Source organism: Sesamum indicum, linkage group LG10 (genome assembly GCF_026168435.1).
Source record: "Sesamum indicum cultivar Baizhima isolate 11 linkage group LG10, ASM2616843v1, whole genome shotgun sequence".
In the NCBI taxonomy this organism is placed as follows: domain Eukaryota; kingdom Viridiplantae; phylum Streptophyta; class Magnoliopsida; order Lamiales; family Pedaliaceae; genus Sesamum; species Sesamum indicum.
In genome coordinates this window covers 17,188,220-17,207,265 of record NC_142666.1, presented here as the reverse complement: position 1 = coordinate 17,207,265, position 19,046 = coordinate 17,188,220, and the positions used below count along the sequence as shown (strand labels likewise).

The 19,046-nt window shown below is 31.3% G+C and overlaps 2 protein-coding genes and 1 pseudogene across 3 annotated transcripts; all 3 read left to right on the top strand.

Annotated features, from left to right (window-relative positions):
• Nucleotides 1-1,966, top strand: LOC105172054 (uncharacterized; annotated as a pseudogene). Its single transcript, XR_016067936.1, has 4 exons — nucleotides 1-604; nucleotides 783-889; nucleotides 1,023-1,167; nucleotides 1,229-1,966. The product of XR_016067936.1 is annotated as an uncharacterized LOC105172054 (transcript).
• Nucleotides 1,967-8,409: 6,443 nt separating this feature from the next.
• LOC105171873 (large ribosomal subunit protein uL13w) lies at nucleotides 8,410-10,576 on the top strand. Its single transcript, XM_011093123.3, has 4 exons — nucleotides 8,410-8,743; nucleotides 9,499-9,615; nucleotides 9,705-9,792; nucleotides 10,223-10,576. The coding sequence occupies exons 1-4, from the start codon at nucleotides 8,472-8,474 to the stop codon at nucleotides 10,364-10,366; spliced, it is 621 nt and encodes a 206-aa protein (XP_011091425.1). The 5' UTR covers nucleotides 8,410-8,471; the 3' UTR covers nucleotides 10,367-10,576.
• Nucleotides 10,577-14,763: 4,187 nt separating this feature from the next.
• LOC105171874 (putative pectinesterase 29) lies at nucleotides 14,764-18,494 on the top strand. Its single transcript, XM_011093125.2, has 5 exons — nucleotides 14,764-15,253; nucleotides 15,352-15,511; nucleotides 15,649-15,861; nucleotides 16,828-17,072; nucleotides 18,159-18,494. The coding sequence occupies exons 1-5, from the start codon at nucleotides 15,021-15,023 to the stop codon at nucleotides 18,334-18,336; spliced, it is 1,029 nt and encodes a 342-aa protein (XP_011091427.2). The 5' UTR covers nucleotides 14,764-15,020; the 3' UTR covers nucleotides 18,337-18,494.
• The last annotated feature ends 552 nt before the right edge of the window (nucleotides 18,495-19,046 follow it).

The window sequence follows — 19,046 nt, the reverse complement described above, 5'->3', positions numbered from 1 at the left end:
AGAGGAAAAAGGAAAATGGCAGCATCAGTCACCACCCGTTGCCATTGCCTAGATTTGAGCAGCACTTTGCACTGCATTGCCCACTGCCCACCTTCTGGGGAGATGCAGATGTGGTGTTGAAGAGGAGGCCTTGGCAGCGGATTTGAAAACATAACAGGGCGTTTAGGCTACTTTCTTGATTAAAGGTTTTCTTGACGCGATTCTGTTCTCGTTGGTGCGACTTCTGCATTAAGAGCCCATATCGGACCAAACAAAGCCGTAGAGGATAGGGCATTTCAGATATGACCGTTGTATCATCATCATCTTGTATCAATCCTCAGCAAACATTCTCTCTGTGCTCTTAAAGGTGAATACGTTTGAATTCTTGAAGAAGTTCTGCAAGAAATATGGCGTTGAGGCCTCTTGACAATGCATTGCCAGTCACTCCTGAAAGACCCAAGAAGCAAGCAAAATCGTAATCCCAGCTCACAACGAGAAGCAACAATTGCCTCAACTTGTTGTGAATGACGAAAACAAAGCCCCTTTACCGCAACCATCTTCTGCCATTGACTACATTTCCTCTGAAAATCTCAAAGCATTTCAACACCCGGATGTTAAGATTCAGGTTTCTTTGGGTTTCTTGAATTCTTTGTTCTTCATTTCTGAATCTAAGATTCAGGTTTTCTTTGGGTTTCTTAAATTCTTTGTTCTTCATTTCTGAATCTTTGATAAAAAATCACTTTTTTGGATATTTCTTTTCCTTGGCTTTTCTGTATTTAGTTGGATGTTGGAATTTTTTGCAGGGTCTTGTTGGCGGGTTAGAGTCTAAAGACTGGTTGAAGGTTTGTGAATCACTCAATGGTATTAGGCGTTTTGCGCTCTATCACTCCGGTCTCTTGCTGCCAATTCTGTAAGTTTTGTCATTCCTCTCTCTCTTTCTCTCTCTCTCTGTACGTATGTATGTATGTATCTATCCATCTATCGAGTTAATTTTTTGTATTGGCTTCAAGATTCATTTGTTGAGGGATGTTTGGTGAGTGTAGGGACAAACTGGTTTCAGTGATGGTGAAGGCAATCAAGAATCCAAGAAGTGCACTGTGCAAGACCTCTATCATGGCTGCTTCTGATATTTTTAAGGCCTTTGTTGGAAGTTTACTCGACTCAACTTCTGACGCTTTCAACCACTTGGTAAAAGATGAACTCCCAAATTTCCCCCCTTCTCTAGGTACGCTTTCTTGTGTTTTTGCAGTTGTTGCAACTATTACTGAAAGCTTCCCAAGATAAGAAATTTGTATGTGAAGAAGCAGACAGGGAATAGTTGGCGGGTTAATTATTTTTTTATTAGTATAATAAAAATATGATGAGTTGTGGTTTCAAACCACAATTCGAATTAAAAAACTACTTTTTTAAAAAAAATTGACCAAGTCGCGGTTTGAAACCACGACACCAAGTCGGTTGTTTAACTAAATTTTTTTATACATTAGTTATATAAAATTAAGATTTGATAAGATATTAAAGTCCAAATTCATTTAAAAAATTATAATTAAGTATACAAATGTAATAGTGTATATATTTTTTTTATACAATTGTAAAAAATACAATAAACACAATTTCAAATGTCAAAAATGTCCACCTGTTCTAATAGAAGAGAAACAGAACGAAACTGTGTATTGGATTGTCTATGACTGTGTATATGATTTTATGCATTAGAATCAAGAATTTGTGTTCTGTATAGATATTTGCTTACTTGAATATTTATTTTCTTTCGCTACAAAAAAATTTAATTTTTGGCAACATTATAAATGACTACGACTTAATAAATACGGTAAATCAATACTATTAACCACGATCAAATTTTTAGCACGATTAGTCAATAATTTGGTCAAAATTTTTAGCTATGGCCAAAATATATATTAGCCATGATTGCAGAAACAACGGCTAATGGCCGTTGCAGAGCTCTGGTTATTGTATTCGGCACGATTTTGTTTTTATCATGATAATTAATTGTAGCGCAATGTATATTTCTTCTAATATTTGCTCGGCTTCTAATCATTAATTATATTATATTATTTTTAATATTTTGATTGAATAAATTATGTAGTAGGGAAAGAAAATAAAGGGGGGGTAAGGGATCTAAAATTTTGTGGTATATGTTAAATAGGAGGGTAAAATTAAAGTTTGATACCTTCATGGCTTCATCCTTTCAATAACCTGCAATTTTATTAAGAAAATTCAGATTCGTATTAACTGACCATGCATGTTCAAATATTCATTTAGTGTGTAGATTATAATCTTTTTTTTTCCCCTTTAGAAAAGGAATTATTAATTCTTAAATTCAAAATTTCATTCCGTCAAAATAAAACTTGGTCCTTTTTCATTATAAATTCTTTTATGTATTAATACTTAATTAAAAAATAAATTTTTTTTGCACATTTATTTATATATACCCAAACTTTTATGAAATTTATTGAACTTTGATGTTTCTCTTTATTTAATTTTTGTTTAGTTCTACCAATTTTAAAAAATAATATTTATTTATTAGTAGTGATAATTTTAATTTTGGGGGTAAATGGTAAATTATATTAAAGTAATGGTATATACAATTACATTATATCATTCCTAAGTTGGCAGCATGAAGCTAAGCAATCTCCTTTAACCATGCCATCTTCCTTCTGCCGGAGCATCGTCTGTTCTTGAAGAACAACCGTTGCATAAATACGTCTGGAGAACTTTTCCAATGCCTGCAGCAACTCATCAAAAGGGAAATGTTGTGGTTATAATTGGGTTGTGTCGAACTTTGAGACAGGTGTCCTTTACCCCCTTTTCTGCGATCTAACGATTGGCTTCAATAGTTTCAACTTTCGAGTGACACTATGATCTCGTTCGAAATATGCGATCTCGAGTGGTGATATCGACATTAGTCATGTATTTTTCCAAAATCTAGTATTTGGGTATGAGGATAAAACAAGAACGTGAGACTCGTCGGGTTCGTCCCCAACAATAACTCTCCGATGCTATGGGTGTAAACGAGTCGAGTTGGAGCTCGATTTTGAATTTTCTGACTCGAGCTCGACTCCTATATGCTGAGCAGGAGCTCAAGCTGATTTTTTATTTTTTTGTTTATTATTATTATTATTATTATTATTATATTAAATTATGGGAATCACCAATTTTTTATATAAATTTATAAGTAATAAAATATATTGTATATTATTATTATTGTTATTATTAGATTAAATAATGAGAATCATCAATTTTTTACATAAATTTATAAGTAATAAAATAGATTGTATAATGTATACTATATTATAAATATACCATAACATAATATAAAATTTTAATTTATTGTTATAAATATAAACTACTGATTAGTTAAGCTATAATATAAATAGTAAAATGGACAAAAAAAATCATACTGAACAGCTTAAAATTATAGAAAAGAAATTATCTGAAATAATGCAATTGAAATATATAAAAATATTTTATAGTTGAGATTAATATATGTTCACAATCAGCAGTAAATTTATATATTTATAAATGTTAGTATTACATTGATATAACTATCATCTTACATTGTTGAACAACATGGGTTAATCGGACCATCAAAATTCAGATCAAACCGTTAGATATGATCAAACTTATAGAAAAATACATTTGGTAAAGTTTTAGACTTATTGGATATATGGATGTCAAGATATCGTACTCGAAACATAAAATAACCATTCAAGTCGGTGTATTGTAGAATTTGGTCATGTGATTTTAACTCGGACCATCTGATATGATATAATGGACACGGCCTTATATATATATATATTTAAATTTGGTGTGAATCGGGCGCTCTCATTTTAAGATATCGTAATTGTTGATTAAACTTTTTGATCTCATTATATATATATAATAAACTAATAATTAAAATAATTAAAATTATTCAACCATCACTATTATTATCATTATCATATTTTTAGATTAATTCATAAGAATCACTAAATTTTGACATAAATTTATAAATAATAAAATAGATTGCATAATGCATAGTATGTATCCTGATATAAATATAAACTCAAAAATAGATAATAAATGATAAGTGAATTACTTATCAATTTTAAAAAAGTATATATGCCATATTAAATAATAATTTTAATTACAAAAAATATTATAATTTACTAAGTTGTTGATTAAATTTATTTTTTATAATTATAATATACGATTAATTTTAATTATAAAATTGATCAAATATAAAATATATAAAAAATTCAAAAAAAATAGAAAAATCTCGCAATCTTATTAACAGAAACAATTAAAATCGAGCTCAAAATCGAACCGACTCGACTCATCTGCCACTCCTAAATAACTACGGTGTCTGATTACAATAGCATGAATGAAATAAGAAGAACGAAAGAGGGGCGGCGGTTTTCTTGTATAATGGAAGCAAAAGGAAGAAATGTACGAGTGGTGGAAGGAAAAGAAGAAAAGAGACGTGAGAAGACATCCTCTTGTCATATTTACTTTTTGGTAATATTTTCACGTTACACTATAAAATTTAAATTTTTATAATTACGTATACAATTTTAATATTCAAATACAAATCAACTCTCATTTCTCGCACCTAATAATATAGATTTGGAAACATGTAATTCTAAACATATTTTAATTTTTCGCACAAAAATCAATTAAACATTTTCAGTTTCTTAAAAATGCTAAAAATTGAAAATAAAATGGAAACAAAACCAAACGGAAATGTTTCTGTTTGAAAGCTTGCGAGTTGATTCCGGAATTATTTTTTTCTGTTATTATTTTTTATATTTTAAATACTTGTTCTTATACATTTTATTGCATATTCAGTATAATTAATTATATCATGCAAGTTCATTGAAAGATTTTTTTAATAACGAGTGGAGGATTATAATTATGACAAATCGCAAAAAAAAAAATATCATTATAATTTACCTGGAAAAATTGATTTTGTCGTTGCTATAAGTTTTGCAAGTTCTAAATTGAGAATGACCTATTTTCTTACTAAAAAAAGTTATAAAACGACTTTTAATACTTTCAAAATATGATTTTTAGGGTTTATATGTAGCAAGTTGTTTAATTTCATGACACGTTAAAAAGGTTCGAATCAAATAAGCCCTGAACGCTTCTAATTGGAGCAAATTTATTTTCATAAACCAATAGAATTATAATTGTTCACGTCAATTTTTTTTAAAATAAATTATCAACTAAAAATAAAACAAATCGGCAATAATTTGAGTTTGCATATTAATACGAGCAAAATATGATGCTCGAGTTCAGTTGAAATATAAAATGATATAAACTAATAAAATATGGATGAGTGAAGTTGAGAGTCACTACAAAATATTGTGCATTAAATTATCACTGGAAACAATTAATGACACATGTATAGTGACAATCTAATAACAACAATCACTTATTGTCACTATATTTGTATTGTTATAAAGTTGTAATTATAGATGTGTCACTAATAACTATAGTAATAGCTATATACATAATCTTTAGCACTAATAATTATATATTTTAAAAATAAAAACTGTTGTCGCTCGATATATATTTTTTGTGAGGATTTTTAAAATTGTTAGTCTATATCTTGTCACTGGTATCATATTTTTTTATAGTGAATGAAATTCCTAATTTTTCATTTGCAAGTGGGAGATTAAAGTCATTAATTTTTCAGGCTAGGGGAGTCTACATCTTATAGGCAATCCTCTAGTTGGTAGGATAAGGTCGACCTGCCCTGTCCTCTCTCCTCGCCCCCAAATTTGATTGGAGGGTTATTTTTTGGCAATTGAAATATTTTAGCCTCGAGAGAATGATAAAAGAATTTATTGTGGATGAGGTTTCTAAATTCTCTACGTAATGTAAAAGGGATATTTTCTTGCCACCAAAATCCCAAGATCTTCATGTTAGTGATTACTTTAGGAATAAGGACAACTTCAACCCTTCTCCGTGGTCGCGACGTGTCCTTGCTTACATTGCTAGTGCTTTATCTAATTTTATGGGGCTTGCTGATGTGGCTTGAAGGGTCCCACATAGATGCCATATGGGCCATTCTCAGGTGCCCTATGGAATAGATTTGACAGTGTCTGGACCTCTATTTTGATTGAAAAATCTTAGGCTCTTAAGCTTCCATCATGGATTTGGGATCGAACCGGTCGAGTTACTGGGTCACTGGTCCAATCGATCGGATCGAATTAAAAAAATTGGTTAACTCAGATTATAATGTATATACACATATGTAGCATATATTATTACATTATATATACATTTCAAATAAATTAAATGTACAACCTAATAAATTTCCCAATAATAGTTTAATAAGAAATACACAAACTCAATCTAATTAAGACATTTATAATATTTTATGAATTTACATTTATATAATTTTTATATAGCAATGATTTATAAATTACATATCATTTATACAATTTAATTAATAATTATAATTAATACAAATAACTTTCTACAATTATAACATCTCCTCTCTTTCTCTTTCTAGTCTCTACTCATTATCTCTCTATTTCTCCTTTTTCCACCACTAAAACCTAATCGTTTATTCTTTTCTCCCTCCCTCTCCCTCTAAGTATATATTCTTTCTCTATATTTCTCTCTCTCCCTCACACACTCTCTCTCTATACTTTCTCTTACCTTTCTCCAAGGTTAGAATTCAAAATTTCAAAAACTACTCATTCTTGTTTCAAATAAAAAATCTATGGCATATATTGAAGAAGAAAGGGAAAAATCATTTACTTTTTAAGGTGAGATTTGATGTTTAAGAAGAAGAATTTGGAGTCTTGGATTTGGAGAAGGTTGCACTCCATTTCCCCCTTCTTCATCTCTTACACAATTTTTCAGCTTTTTTTTTTAAGTGAAAATCAATTTGACCGGTTTTTGGCCAATTTTGATCGATTTACCAAATTCTGACAGGTTCTCACTAGATTTGAATGAGGTGGTTTTTATCATATGAATTGGACCGGACACATGACCAGTTCTTGGTCGAACCAACCAGATGGATCGGGGTCTGATTTGATCTTAAAAGCAGTGCTTCCATGTGGACTTCATGGTTATCCACTCCACTTTAAGCCGCTCGAACCTCATTAAACCAGTTCTCTTCTTAAGGGCTTTGCCTAACTTCTTGTGGAGCACTCTGGCCTTTCTTTTTATTGGCTTTCTGACTCCTTTAAGGTTTATTGAGCTTTGCATTTTTTCTGCCCTCACAATCTCTTTCTTTCATTTAGGTCACCTAGGCCTCTTTGGTCAATTCATTTTTATAACATCACATATAATCCATATATAAATTTGCAATAAGTCTAATTCAAATTTAGGCTTTATGCATCTTGTGGATCAATTCAAGATAAATACATTTTTTTTTTAATTTTTAAATGAATTGATTAGGCAAATGCATGTTCAAGCAGAATCTATTAAAAGATCGATTCATGTCAAAGTTAATGATGTTTAAACCCAATACTCTACTACAATATACAATGATTCTATAGAGACTCAAGTAAAAAACAAGTTCGAATTCTCAGCCACGACGAAGCTATGTAATCGCAAAGTTTAAAGTCTTCACTGACATCAAATCCTCAAACTCTATATTTTGAGACGACTCATAATTTGCACCCACAAATTCAAGTGAAATAACATATCAGTATCAAAAAATAAAAAACTCCTAACCAGTGGATCAATTGAATAGAAGAATTAGAAGATAATATGCATTCTCAGATGTTGTAACCTTTCAATTAAAATTTATAAAAATTTCATTTGTCCATAATATTTTATTTTATTTTTTGTAAACTCAAAATTTGTGTGAACAATAGTATACTAAGAGTTAATAAAGTGTAAGTTCCATATACTCTTTTTTTTTTTTTTCCCTTATTTTGTTCTTACAACATATATTTAAGAGTTTATAACATTGGAATACAAAACTAATTTTTTGAAATAATTTTTGAAAATGTCACGAAAAGCATATAATATAAATAATTCATATAGAAAGGATATATCACTATAAAATACAAAAAATAATTATCACAATATTTTTTTTGTATAATTTAATTCATTATGGACACATGAACAAAGTTTAAATATTTTAAAAATACATAATAATCATGATGAGGTTTTCCAATCTTATATGGTTCCTTTTTATCCTAATTGACTACGTTGATTTATCTTTTTTAACACACACACACACACACACACACACAAAAAGGAATTAAGGAAAGAAAACATTTATTTGATAACCTTCTTGAAGATAATATTAATTTTAAAAATAAAATAAAATAAAACTAGAAATGAAAAAGCCTATACTAATTGGGCCTGGCCCATATTAAAAAAGCTGTCCAAAATCCATATACTCAAACCCTTACCAATGTAACCTGGCTGCTGATCTACCGCATAAATACGGCAACTCCCACGTAAAAACCCTAATCTCTCGTCACCACTGCCCCCATTACCCCCCGCCTCTTAGAGAGAGAAGAAAAATGGTGTCGGGTTCAGGGATCTGCGCGAAGAGAGTGGTGGTGGACGCTAGGCACCACATGCTTGGTCGCCTGGCCTCCATTTTGGCCAAGGAGCTGTTGAATGGGCAGAAAGTGGTCGTTGTTCGATGCGAGGAAATCTGCCTTTCAGGCGGGCTCGTGCGCCAGAAGATGAAGTACTTGAGGTTCCTCCGTAAGAGGATGAACACCAAGCCTTCTCATGGTCCCATTCATTTCCGCGCTCCGTCCAAGATTTTGTGGAGAACGATTCGTGGGTATGGTTTGAATTATTCATCCCGCTGTTTGTTTGTTTTCTTTTACCGTTTGGTGTTTCGTGAGGTTTTGGTGTGAAGATGACTTTTTTTTGGGTTAGTAGAGGTTTGTGTTCTAGTGATACTCGCTTGGTGTTTTAATCTGTGAAAATGTGTCAGGTGATTAAGCTTTCGAATTTATGAATGCTTGTGTATGGAACTGTGATGTATTAAATTGCGATTGGCGCCTTTTATTCCCTCCGAATGCAGTATGCATGTAGCTCATAATGATGTAAGTGCATCTAATGTGGAGAAATTGTGTCCAAGTTTAGTGTTTTACGTTGAACATTTTCTATTCAAATTGCTGTATGTAAAATTGTATTGTTATAGATATGTATCAATTGGTTAATTGATCTCCTTCTGTTAGCAATGTGGATACAGATTTAACTGTTGATGTATGAAGGGCAAATACTCATTTTGCTCTTTGAACTTTTGTGCAATTCTAATGGTCCAACTAAATGTTATATGAAAAATGTGATCTTTCATTGGGTTTTTCTCAACTTGACACGTTTGTTATATTTATGTAGAGCTGATCTTGTTTAATGGTTTCTGTTTGTGGGGGCTAATGTCATAGTGAATAGATGCATCTCTTTGTGTATTTCCTGTGAACTCTTGTTGTGATTTTCCTCAAGCAAGCGTGCTGTTACTTATGCTTCACAATATCTTATTCTTGTGGTTGAAATAGCCTGTTCTTATGCCATATGTTCACTTACTTAAAGGATGATCCCCCACAAGACCAAGCGAGGAGCAGCTGCACTTGCTCGTTTGAAGGTTTATGAGGGTATTCCACCACCATATGATAAGACTAAGAGGATGGTTATTCCTGATGCTCTCAAGTGAGTTTATAGACGAGCACTATTTTTTTTCTTTTTTTTTTTATATTCATACTGGTGTCTCTTCAACTCATTGCCCAATTAATGATCAGGGTTTTGAGGCTTCAAGCTGGTCACAAATACTGTTTGTTGGGAAGACTCTCATCAGAAGTCGGATGGAACCACTATGATACTATCAGGGTAAGTGAACTTTTCTTTCTGTTTATTCATACATTATATCTCTTCCACGTGTGGAGTACAGATATGGGTCACCTTGTCTCTTAGCTTTAGCCTCTTAACTACATAAGTTTGAAGATCTGAATATTCCATTTTGACTCTTTGTCACCTTGGCTCTTGTTGAGTAAATGGTAATCAGAAAATAAACTATGTTTTAGTGGGTGGAATCTGAGTTGTAATGTTGGTGGTGGCTTTGCTCCTTGTCCATGTTCCACATGAGACTTTGTTTATAAAAGTTCGCTATGCTGATGGGTTTGGTTTTTGCTTGAGTGGCATAATGTTCCTTGTGGTTATTGCTTTATTCATTTGGTTCAAGTGGCAAAAACTAAAGTTTTTTTCCTAGTAGATTTCAATGTCACTGATCTCTTCATTACGGTTTTCCTGTTTATTATAGGAGTTGGAGAAGAAGAGGAAGGACAGAGCTCAGGCAACATATGAGAGGAAGAAGCAGTTGACGAAATTGAGACTCAAAGCAGAGAAGGTTGCTGAAGAGAAGCTTGGTGCCCAACTTGACATAATCGCCCCAATCAAGTACTGAAAGAGCACCATAGTAGTTCTTCCAAGTGCCAATTTTGTTGGTTAATGATGTGTCTGGTGGATTTGTTTCTGTTAGCAAAATCTATTTTGACTTTTATTTTTCTTGTGTCAAATACATTATCGAATATTTTTCCAGTTCCCTATGACTGAGATCTTGAAATCGCCAAACATGTTTTCTGTTTTTGCCTATTGCAATACTTCTTAAGGCCAAGTGTTGGTTTTCACAGAGATTGTGGTTTGCAGAAATTGCTATCTAATATAGTTGCATATGTACAATCAACTTCACTGTGTAAGCATATGTATGTTTTTCTTTATGCTGGAGATGATGGATATTTATGAACGCTGCTATTAAAGCAGCAGTAGATTTATTTACTATAGAGGAATGGAAGGGGCATAATAGCCATTCATAGCATGGTTGATGTTGAATGGAGTGATGCACCTCACTGTCCCTTAAAGCATGCTCTGCCTTAATAGTCTGCTGTGATATGTTGGATTTGTGTTGTAGTTTCTATTGTCATGGCTCAGCGTGGCCTCGGACCACATAATGGTCCCAGGCAATGAAACGGACGGAGATTTTGGTAGCGGCACATGCACACCAGCAGTAGATTATGGGGTTGATCTGGGGCTTGAGGGGCAGTAGGGGTTGGGGGAGATGGGCAGCGGTTAATGGGGTTGGTCTGGGAATGGGCTGCCACCATCGACACCGTCTGAGTGTGGGGTGACCGGACAAGAAAAATAATGTAATTGTTTGTTAATTCATCTCATTTTATAATTACAAAATAAATAAAAAAAAATTCACCCCAACTCATGTCATTTCAATAACAGAAAATCATTGATTAAAAGAAATGTTCCCTTTTTTTTTTTTTTATGTTTTTTTGGTGTGGAAAACACAAAAATTTCCGTCCATTCGCAAACCAACAAATCTGTCTACAAAGCACTCCCCACTCCCCAGGTACAAAGCATCTCCTCAGTCACCGCCACGTCTCTACTCCGAGTAAGCTAAAATACTAGCAGCCCGGTTTGCCTTTTTATGAAAACATTCCCAATTGAAAACAGAAAACAGCTGCAAAATCTCAGCAAAAAGGGGACCAAACGGTGCTAGATAAGCTTCTTCAGTCCGCAACAGCTCAATGAAATTACTCATAGCCTTATATTTGAAAACGGTGCAGCAGCAGTGTAACGAGAATGTTATTTTTTTTATAACATGAATAGATTACAATTATATCAACGATTCAAATACTTAAATTACAATATCAAATATAGTTTCAATCATCACTAATAATTTTTATTATAATAGACCAACAACTACTATTAGAATAAATCAAATATTTTATAAACGCATGAATTAGCCGTTATCAGGACTCAATTTCGCCAATTAGCCGTTAAAAATGATTTCTCGGTAATTTTATTATAATTTAGAAGGTACTGGTTTAATTAAAACATAAATAAGTCAAGTGTCTAATAAACTCAAGAATTGACCATTTTTTTGTAATTTCATCATATTCCAAAGCACATTGGTTTAATTATCATTTAATACATATATATTTATCAAATAAATCATTTTGGTATGTGAATTTTGTTATTAATGTTATTTTGGTACTCGAATAATTATAAATGGTTCAATTGGTATGCTAATTTTACTATTATTATCATTTTGGTACATAATTAATACTATTTATTTATTTTCTCTATTACTTTTTATGTAAATAAAACTTGATTAAGGCCCAACGACGCACCCAACAATGTACTAAAAAATGACCGTTTCAACCTTAGATACTAAAATAAAAATAATTAATAGGGAAAATAAAAAAATTGCATAAATTTCAATTAATATATTTTCTCTTTATCTGAACCAGACTTTCAATTTCTATATTTCATTGTTATACCTGATAATAATATTTTTCTTAATTTTATTTATAAATATTTGTAAGATAACTCATTATTTATTAAAATTAAAATCCAAGACATATGATAACCTTTGGGAAAAAAAATCAATTTTTAATTTAATTTTTGAAAATTTATAACATTATATTTAAACTCTTGAATCTAAGTTTACATTTTTATAATCATATGTTAATATGTCCGGTAAATGTAAACACATATCTTTGCCTATCATAAAAACTTATGATCCTATCTCTTTATTATATTAATTCAACAAAAATACTACTTTAAATATATTCTTTCAGTTCGCTTACTTACAATTATATAAATTATTTAATAATATTTTTAATAAAGAAATAAGTTTAATAAAAAATATAAAAAATGTGAAAAATATAATATCCTGGATAACAACATAAATAAAATGAGAAGGACTAAAATGAAAAAGGTAAAATATATTAATTGATATCTCTGCAGATTTTTCTTAAGTATGTTTTTATTTTAAAGGGTAAACTATTGCCTCTTAAACCATTTTTATGTAATATTTATTCTTCTAAACTAGCAAATATAACACTTAAAAGTTTTTACACTTTTGATTAAGCATATATATATATATATATATATCATTAATTGCTTTTTAAAAAATATATATGAATTGTTGGAATATTATATTTATTGTGTGTCTATTATATATATTAATTTATTACTCTAGTACTTTTAATTTAAAGTTTCACTTATTAAAAAATCTTTTCAGTTAGAAAATAATTTAACGATGATTTAATATGCAAAATATTAAAAATACATTGAGAATAATCTAATTATTCAAGGTATGAGGAGCAATTTTGTCCAACCAAGAGGGTAAGTATTATATTGTTAGTTTGGAGGGGAGGGGGGTAAATGCTATATCAAGAATAGTTCGGGAGCAAAGTGTATTTAATTAAGCCTATATTATGAAGGCAATATTGTCCAAATATTTGGTTGTAGGGGGTAAGTATTATATTTGTTAGTTTAGGGGGTAAATGTTACATTGATAATAGTTCAGGGGCCAAAAACTTAACCCTATTTTAAGATCTAATAGTAAAATGACTTAAAATAGAAAATAAATTGAAAAACATCAATTTTCTATCAAATTAAGTGATATTAATAATAAAATTCAAGCATACTAATTAGGTTATATATTTGCAATTATTCAGGTAGTAAAATGACATTAATAACAAAACTCGAACATCAAACTTTTTTTACCCATTATATATCGAAGTTACACCATCGGCTGTCCTCTGTAATTTCATCATAATTGAGGGGGTATTATGTAAATAATGGAATAGATGAATGATCAAATAATCTCAGCATTAATTGGCATGAAGATGAAGAAAGAAGAAGAAGTTGGCAAATTGTAGACAACAAGAATCATGACATCTTCGCCTATCGTTAACAAGAATTGTAATATAGTAAGAACCCAACAGACGTAGAGGACAACATCCTAAGACCACATGCATGTTGCCCGTGGAAAAAGATATATTCTGAACTACAACCCAAGGCTTGAAAGCATGGCAAACTGCAATCTTTTCCGCATTTTGCTCTAAAATGTTGCAACATAAAATCTAGAATTTATGGTTTCAGGCTACCTTTTTGCCCTCTCTTTCAGCCATTATTACATCTTCCTCGTTTCCCAACTCGAGAACTTTATGTTTGTACAGCCTGGTCATTGAGCCTTTTCTGAAAATTTCGTATAGGTCCCGAGATGCTAGAATGTATGCGGTAGGATTAAGTCGTTCGTGTCGTTGCTACTACGATGCGGATCTCATGCATATATTGACCTCTGATTCACTCCGATTAAGAAAGATGAACTGAATGTCTTAAAAGAACGACCCCCTTCCATACAAGCCATTCTTGATTCAGGTTTTCTCCCGTAAGTTCCATTTTCAAATAATTGAAGATGGAATTGCAAAATTTAATTAAATTAATGTAACAAAGACCACGTTATGGTAAATTCTTGAAATCATTGTAAAGAGGGTGTGCGTGGGTCAAATAAAATCTTTTTCCCCTCTAAAATTCACTAGTTACAAAAATAAGATATATATTTATATATTTAACATATATGTTTGTTTATGCACAGAAGAAAATCCAGTAAAAGGAAAAAGATGAAACAATAAGGGAAATGTTGAAGAAATTAATTAATCTTATTATGTAAATCATGAACATAAATTCTACAATAAGATCCATGATTTCTGATATCAGAATTCAATTAATTGCCCTTCTTGACTGAATTAATTTCCCCAGTTCCCTCCAAATACATACAATCATTAATGAAAAATTATATCAAATAGAGAGAGTGAATAACGATGATCACCGATAAGTTTGAGGTCATGGGTTTAAGTTCTACCGTGTGGGTATTGTTTCACTGTGAGTTTATTGTAACTTAATTATTACAAAATTCTCAATTATATTTATGTATTGATCGAACGGATGTATTGTTTAACTTATTACAGCCTCTATTAAACAAAAGTAATGATGAAAAAATGTTTTATGAACAAATTAAACTCTTTCAAACTAATGTTTCCAGCCCCCGTTCTCAGTTCCTTCCAAAACTATTTAATGACTCTAAATAACCAATTAATTGCTGCAGTTATACACTGAATCATGTAATTACCTAATAATCATATATAGTTTGCAGCCATTGCAATAGTCCTCATTGCTTTCTCCAAACCTCTACTTCTCATTTCTCTCCAAAATCTTCCTAGTTTTGTTGCAATACTCTCACCTTAAACACTCAGAAAATGTTGTCTTATAGGTTGTTTATCCATGTTCTTGCTGCTGTTTTCTTAGTATTAGCATCAGGCAATGCTGCGTTACGAAGAAACCTTGGAAAAAGCAAAGTGATTATTTGTCAATCAATCTTTGTTGATCCATCAGGTATAGGCAATTTCACAACCATCCAAGCCGCTATCAATATTGTCCCTTCTTACAACAAAAGATGGATATGTATACGCATCAAAGCAGGCGTGTACAGGTGACAAAAACATCGGTGTTACTTTTGCTATCTTAATTATTTTAGTCGAAACATGTAAGGGATAAAATTTCTCAGTTTCTGTTTCAATCTTCATGCAGAGAACAGGTTACAATTCCTTTTGACAAGCCCTTCATCTACCTCAAAGGAGAAGGGAAACGAAAGACGTCTGTCGTGTGGGATGCTCATGAATCGATTGCAACCAGTGCCACTTTCACTTCTCAAGCAGACAACATCATGGCCAAGAGCCTAACCTTCATTGTAAGAATGAAGCTAGAGATTATTTTACAAAAACACTACGTGAAAAAGGACTATATTAATCAATGCGTTTGTTTTCTGGTACATCTGTCCATTTATTGCTCATGATTTGCCTCATATTACATGAATCTGATGCGCAGAATTCTTACAACTATCCCCTGAATGGCTCCGGCAATCCAATGAGGCCGGCCGTTGCAGCCGTGATTGAGGGAGACAAGTCGGCCTTCTTCCGATGTGGATTCATAGGACTGCAAGATACATTGTGGGATGTTTCAGGTAGACATTATTTCAAACTTTGTACCATCCAGGGAGCTGTAGATTTCATCTTTGGTTCCGGCCAGTCGCTTTATGAGGTAAGGGATACTGACAACAAATGATTGAATAATGTTATTACATTTGAAAATATTACGTTGTTGATTTTCTTTTTTGTCTTTGCCAATTTAGGTTGTTTCTAATTTCTTTAATTTCTATCTTTTTATTTCCCAATCTTTGCATTAGAAAGAGGAAATTCTTAATATGCAAGATTTGTGTCCTAATATACAGAATGCTAATTACCAACCTACCTTGATGAATTTCCCTTCTTTCTTGTAAGGTTTACATAATTCAATGCTACATGTAAATATATATGTACAAAATCTTGAGAAATTCTACTCTGACAACTTCTTCTGTCTTGACATGTTTACTATGAATTTCTTTAAGCCAAATCAAAACTAATCACGGGACAAATGAATTATACTTGTCATGTAAGAAAAATTATAATTTTAGTTATATTAGTACGGTCGGATGGTAAGTTTAGTCTTGTATGAATCCATTTTGAAAATTTTATCTTGTAATTTTAAAAAATTTCAAACATTAAAGACAAAAAATGCTAGAAAGTACAAGTGACATGCATGTGGCTAACTTAATTAATTGAGTGCAATTGGGACATTTTCGCAAAGTCAAGTAATTTTGGTCCCTCGTGTGCGGAAGTTTTAATTACACTACGAAATTGTCAAAATAAATTTATATAGAACTAAAATTGCTACCTTCATACTTGCAGTACTAAAATTATAATTTTTGTATAATTAATATACAGCTTAAGAAAAATACCAAACTATACTAAATATAAAAATCACTTGCTGAATGGTTAAATTGGTACATAAAATTTTCCCAAAATCTTAGGGTCTTGTCAAATTATTTGGTCAGCTAATAGATAGAAACTTGCTAGATATTTATGTCATTAATATCCATCAAGAATAGAATCCCGTTGTTTTTTTATTTTGTTCTTTTTGGACATAATATTCCTCTCATGAGTTAATTGTTCGATGTTTTGGGTGTAGAGATGTTCGATATCAGTAGTAGCAGGAGCTCTAAATGGAGTTGCAGGCTACATCACAGCTCAGGGAAGATCAGAAGCTAACGAAACAAACGGGTTCGTGTTTAAGGAATGTAACATATTTGGAAATGGGAAGACATTCTTGGGAAGACCCTGGAGAGATTATGCCAGAGTTTTGTTCTACAACTCTTCCATGTCCGACATTGTTGTCCCTCAGGGATGGGATCCTTGGTTCAGCACTGCCCATCTGTAAGTACTGCAAAATTCTCTTCTTAATTTTCTCAATGTATCACTACAAAAAAATTGAGTTTTCGCTACATTATAAATAACGACCATTTGAAAATTATGGTAAATCAATACTGTTAACCACGGTTAAACAAAACTACAGCAAAAACTTAATATTTATCACGATTAATCGATATTTGCTATTATTTTTCGCATAGCCAAAATAATAGAAAAAATACATGTGATATGCACGTGACCAACTTAACTGAATGCATTTGTTTTGCCATTTCAGAAAATTCCGTTCATTTTTGTTCTTAATGTGCGATTTTTTGAAAATTATAGAACAAAATTTTCGATTTATGCAGAACTAAAATTACTATTCTTTTATATTTATAGGACTAAAATCTAGTTAAGTTATGTAGATTACTAATCTGTTCTGGTAATTATACCCCTTGTCAGTAAAAAATGGAGCTGGAAGAGCAAAGCGACAACTCTTTCCCTTCGGTGACAACCACCCAAAAAAAACTGAAAAAATAATCATTAGTTAATTAATTAATAAAATTAAAAGATAATTTTTATTATATTTTATTTAAATATAGTTATTTAAAAATTTAGTTTATAGAAAAGCTGCATGAAGATAATTTGTATATTATCAAGGAAACTTTATTCAAATCAAAGTTTTTGCAATAATAATAATTTTCAATTGACATAATACTAGAGAAACTCCCCTTCCATATTTAATTAATTACATACACACTGCCAAAAAGAATTGATTATTCTATAAATTATAAATCACTACAGCTTAAAAATCATAGTAAATCAATATAATTATCTACTACGATCAAACAAAATTAGTTCGAAAACTTAAATTTTAACCACGGGTAATCATCATTCATTGTAATTCTACCTATGACCAAAATATCTGTCAGAACTTTAGCTGTTTTAAATATTCAGATCTCACTTATACAAAAACGAATAATAATGATTGCGCAGCAATAATTAATTAATATTTATTATAATTTTTTTATTTTTAATCATAATAATTAACCATAATTAAAAATTCTATTTCTCATAGCTGACACCCCGTATTTGGTTGATACTTTTGTTCAGGGAGAAGTTGAGGTTTGCAGAGGTTGATTGTCGTGGATTAGGTTCCGACACCTCAAGGAGAGTGAGTTGGGCCAACAGGCTGGACAAGGCAGAGTTGCAACAGCTGACCAGCATTTCTTACATTGATGATCATGACGGTTGGCTTTCAACATTTTCAATTATTATAATTCCAGATTGATAAAAAATCAATTGTGTATCCCTCGGGGCCAAAAAATTCAAAATGAAAAATTAAAGAAAATAGATTTTACTGATTTTGGTGGAATATATGTCTTTATTTGTTTTTATTATTTTTAATTGGTATTTGAGTATTGTTATTAATGTTATTTTGGTACCCAAGTGAATTGATATCCGCGCAGTTTCATCGTTAATATTATTTGGTACTGAATTGATACTTTTTTATTTATTTATTTTACATTACTTTTTAAGTAATAACCATTTTACATTTATATTTTCTGAAGTATATTTATTAATTCTTATGTTAATAATACAAATATAACAAAAGAGACCCTGGTACGTACTGTTGCACATAAGCTAGCAAAATCTGCAAATAATACTGGAGAGGTGCGTCTAGACCTCCTCCATGCATTGTAGATGATCTGGATGCTGAATTTCAGCACTGGAATCACTGAAAGTTCTATCTTTCCTATAAAAAAGAAAATTATTTTCTATGTTGTGGGATTTAAAATGCATTTGTGCCGCTAAAGTTAAGAGTGCTTGTCCACTAAAATCAAACCAAACATAATTGAAATTTCAATATGCCAAAATTATGTATCGAAAACTGAACTAAATTGTTCGGCTCGATTCGATTTTTTTACCAATTTTTTTAAAAAGAAAAACCTACATAGTTATATATAAATATATATTTTTTATTTAATATATATAATATAC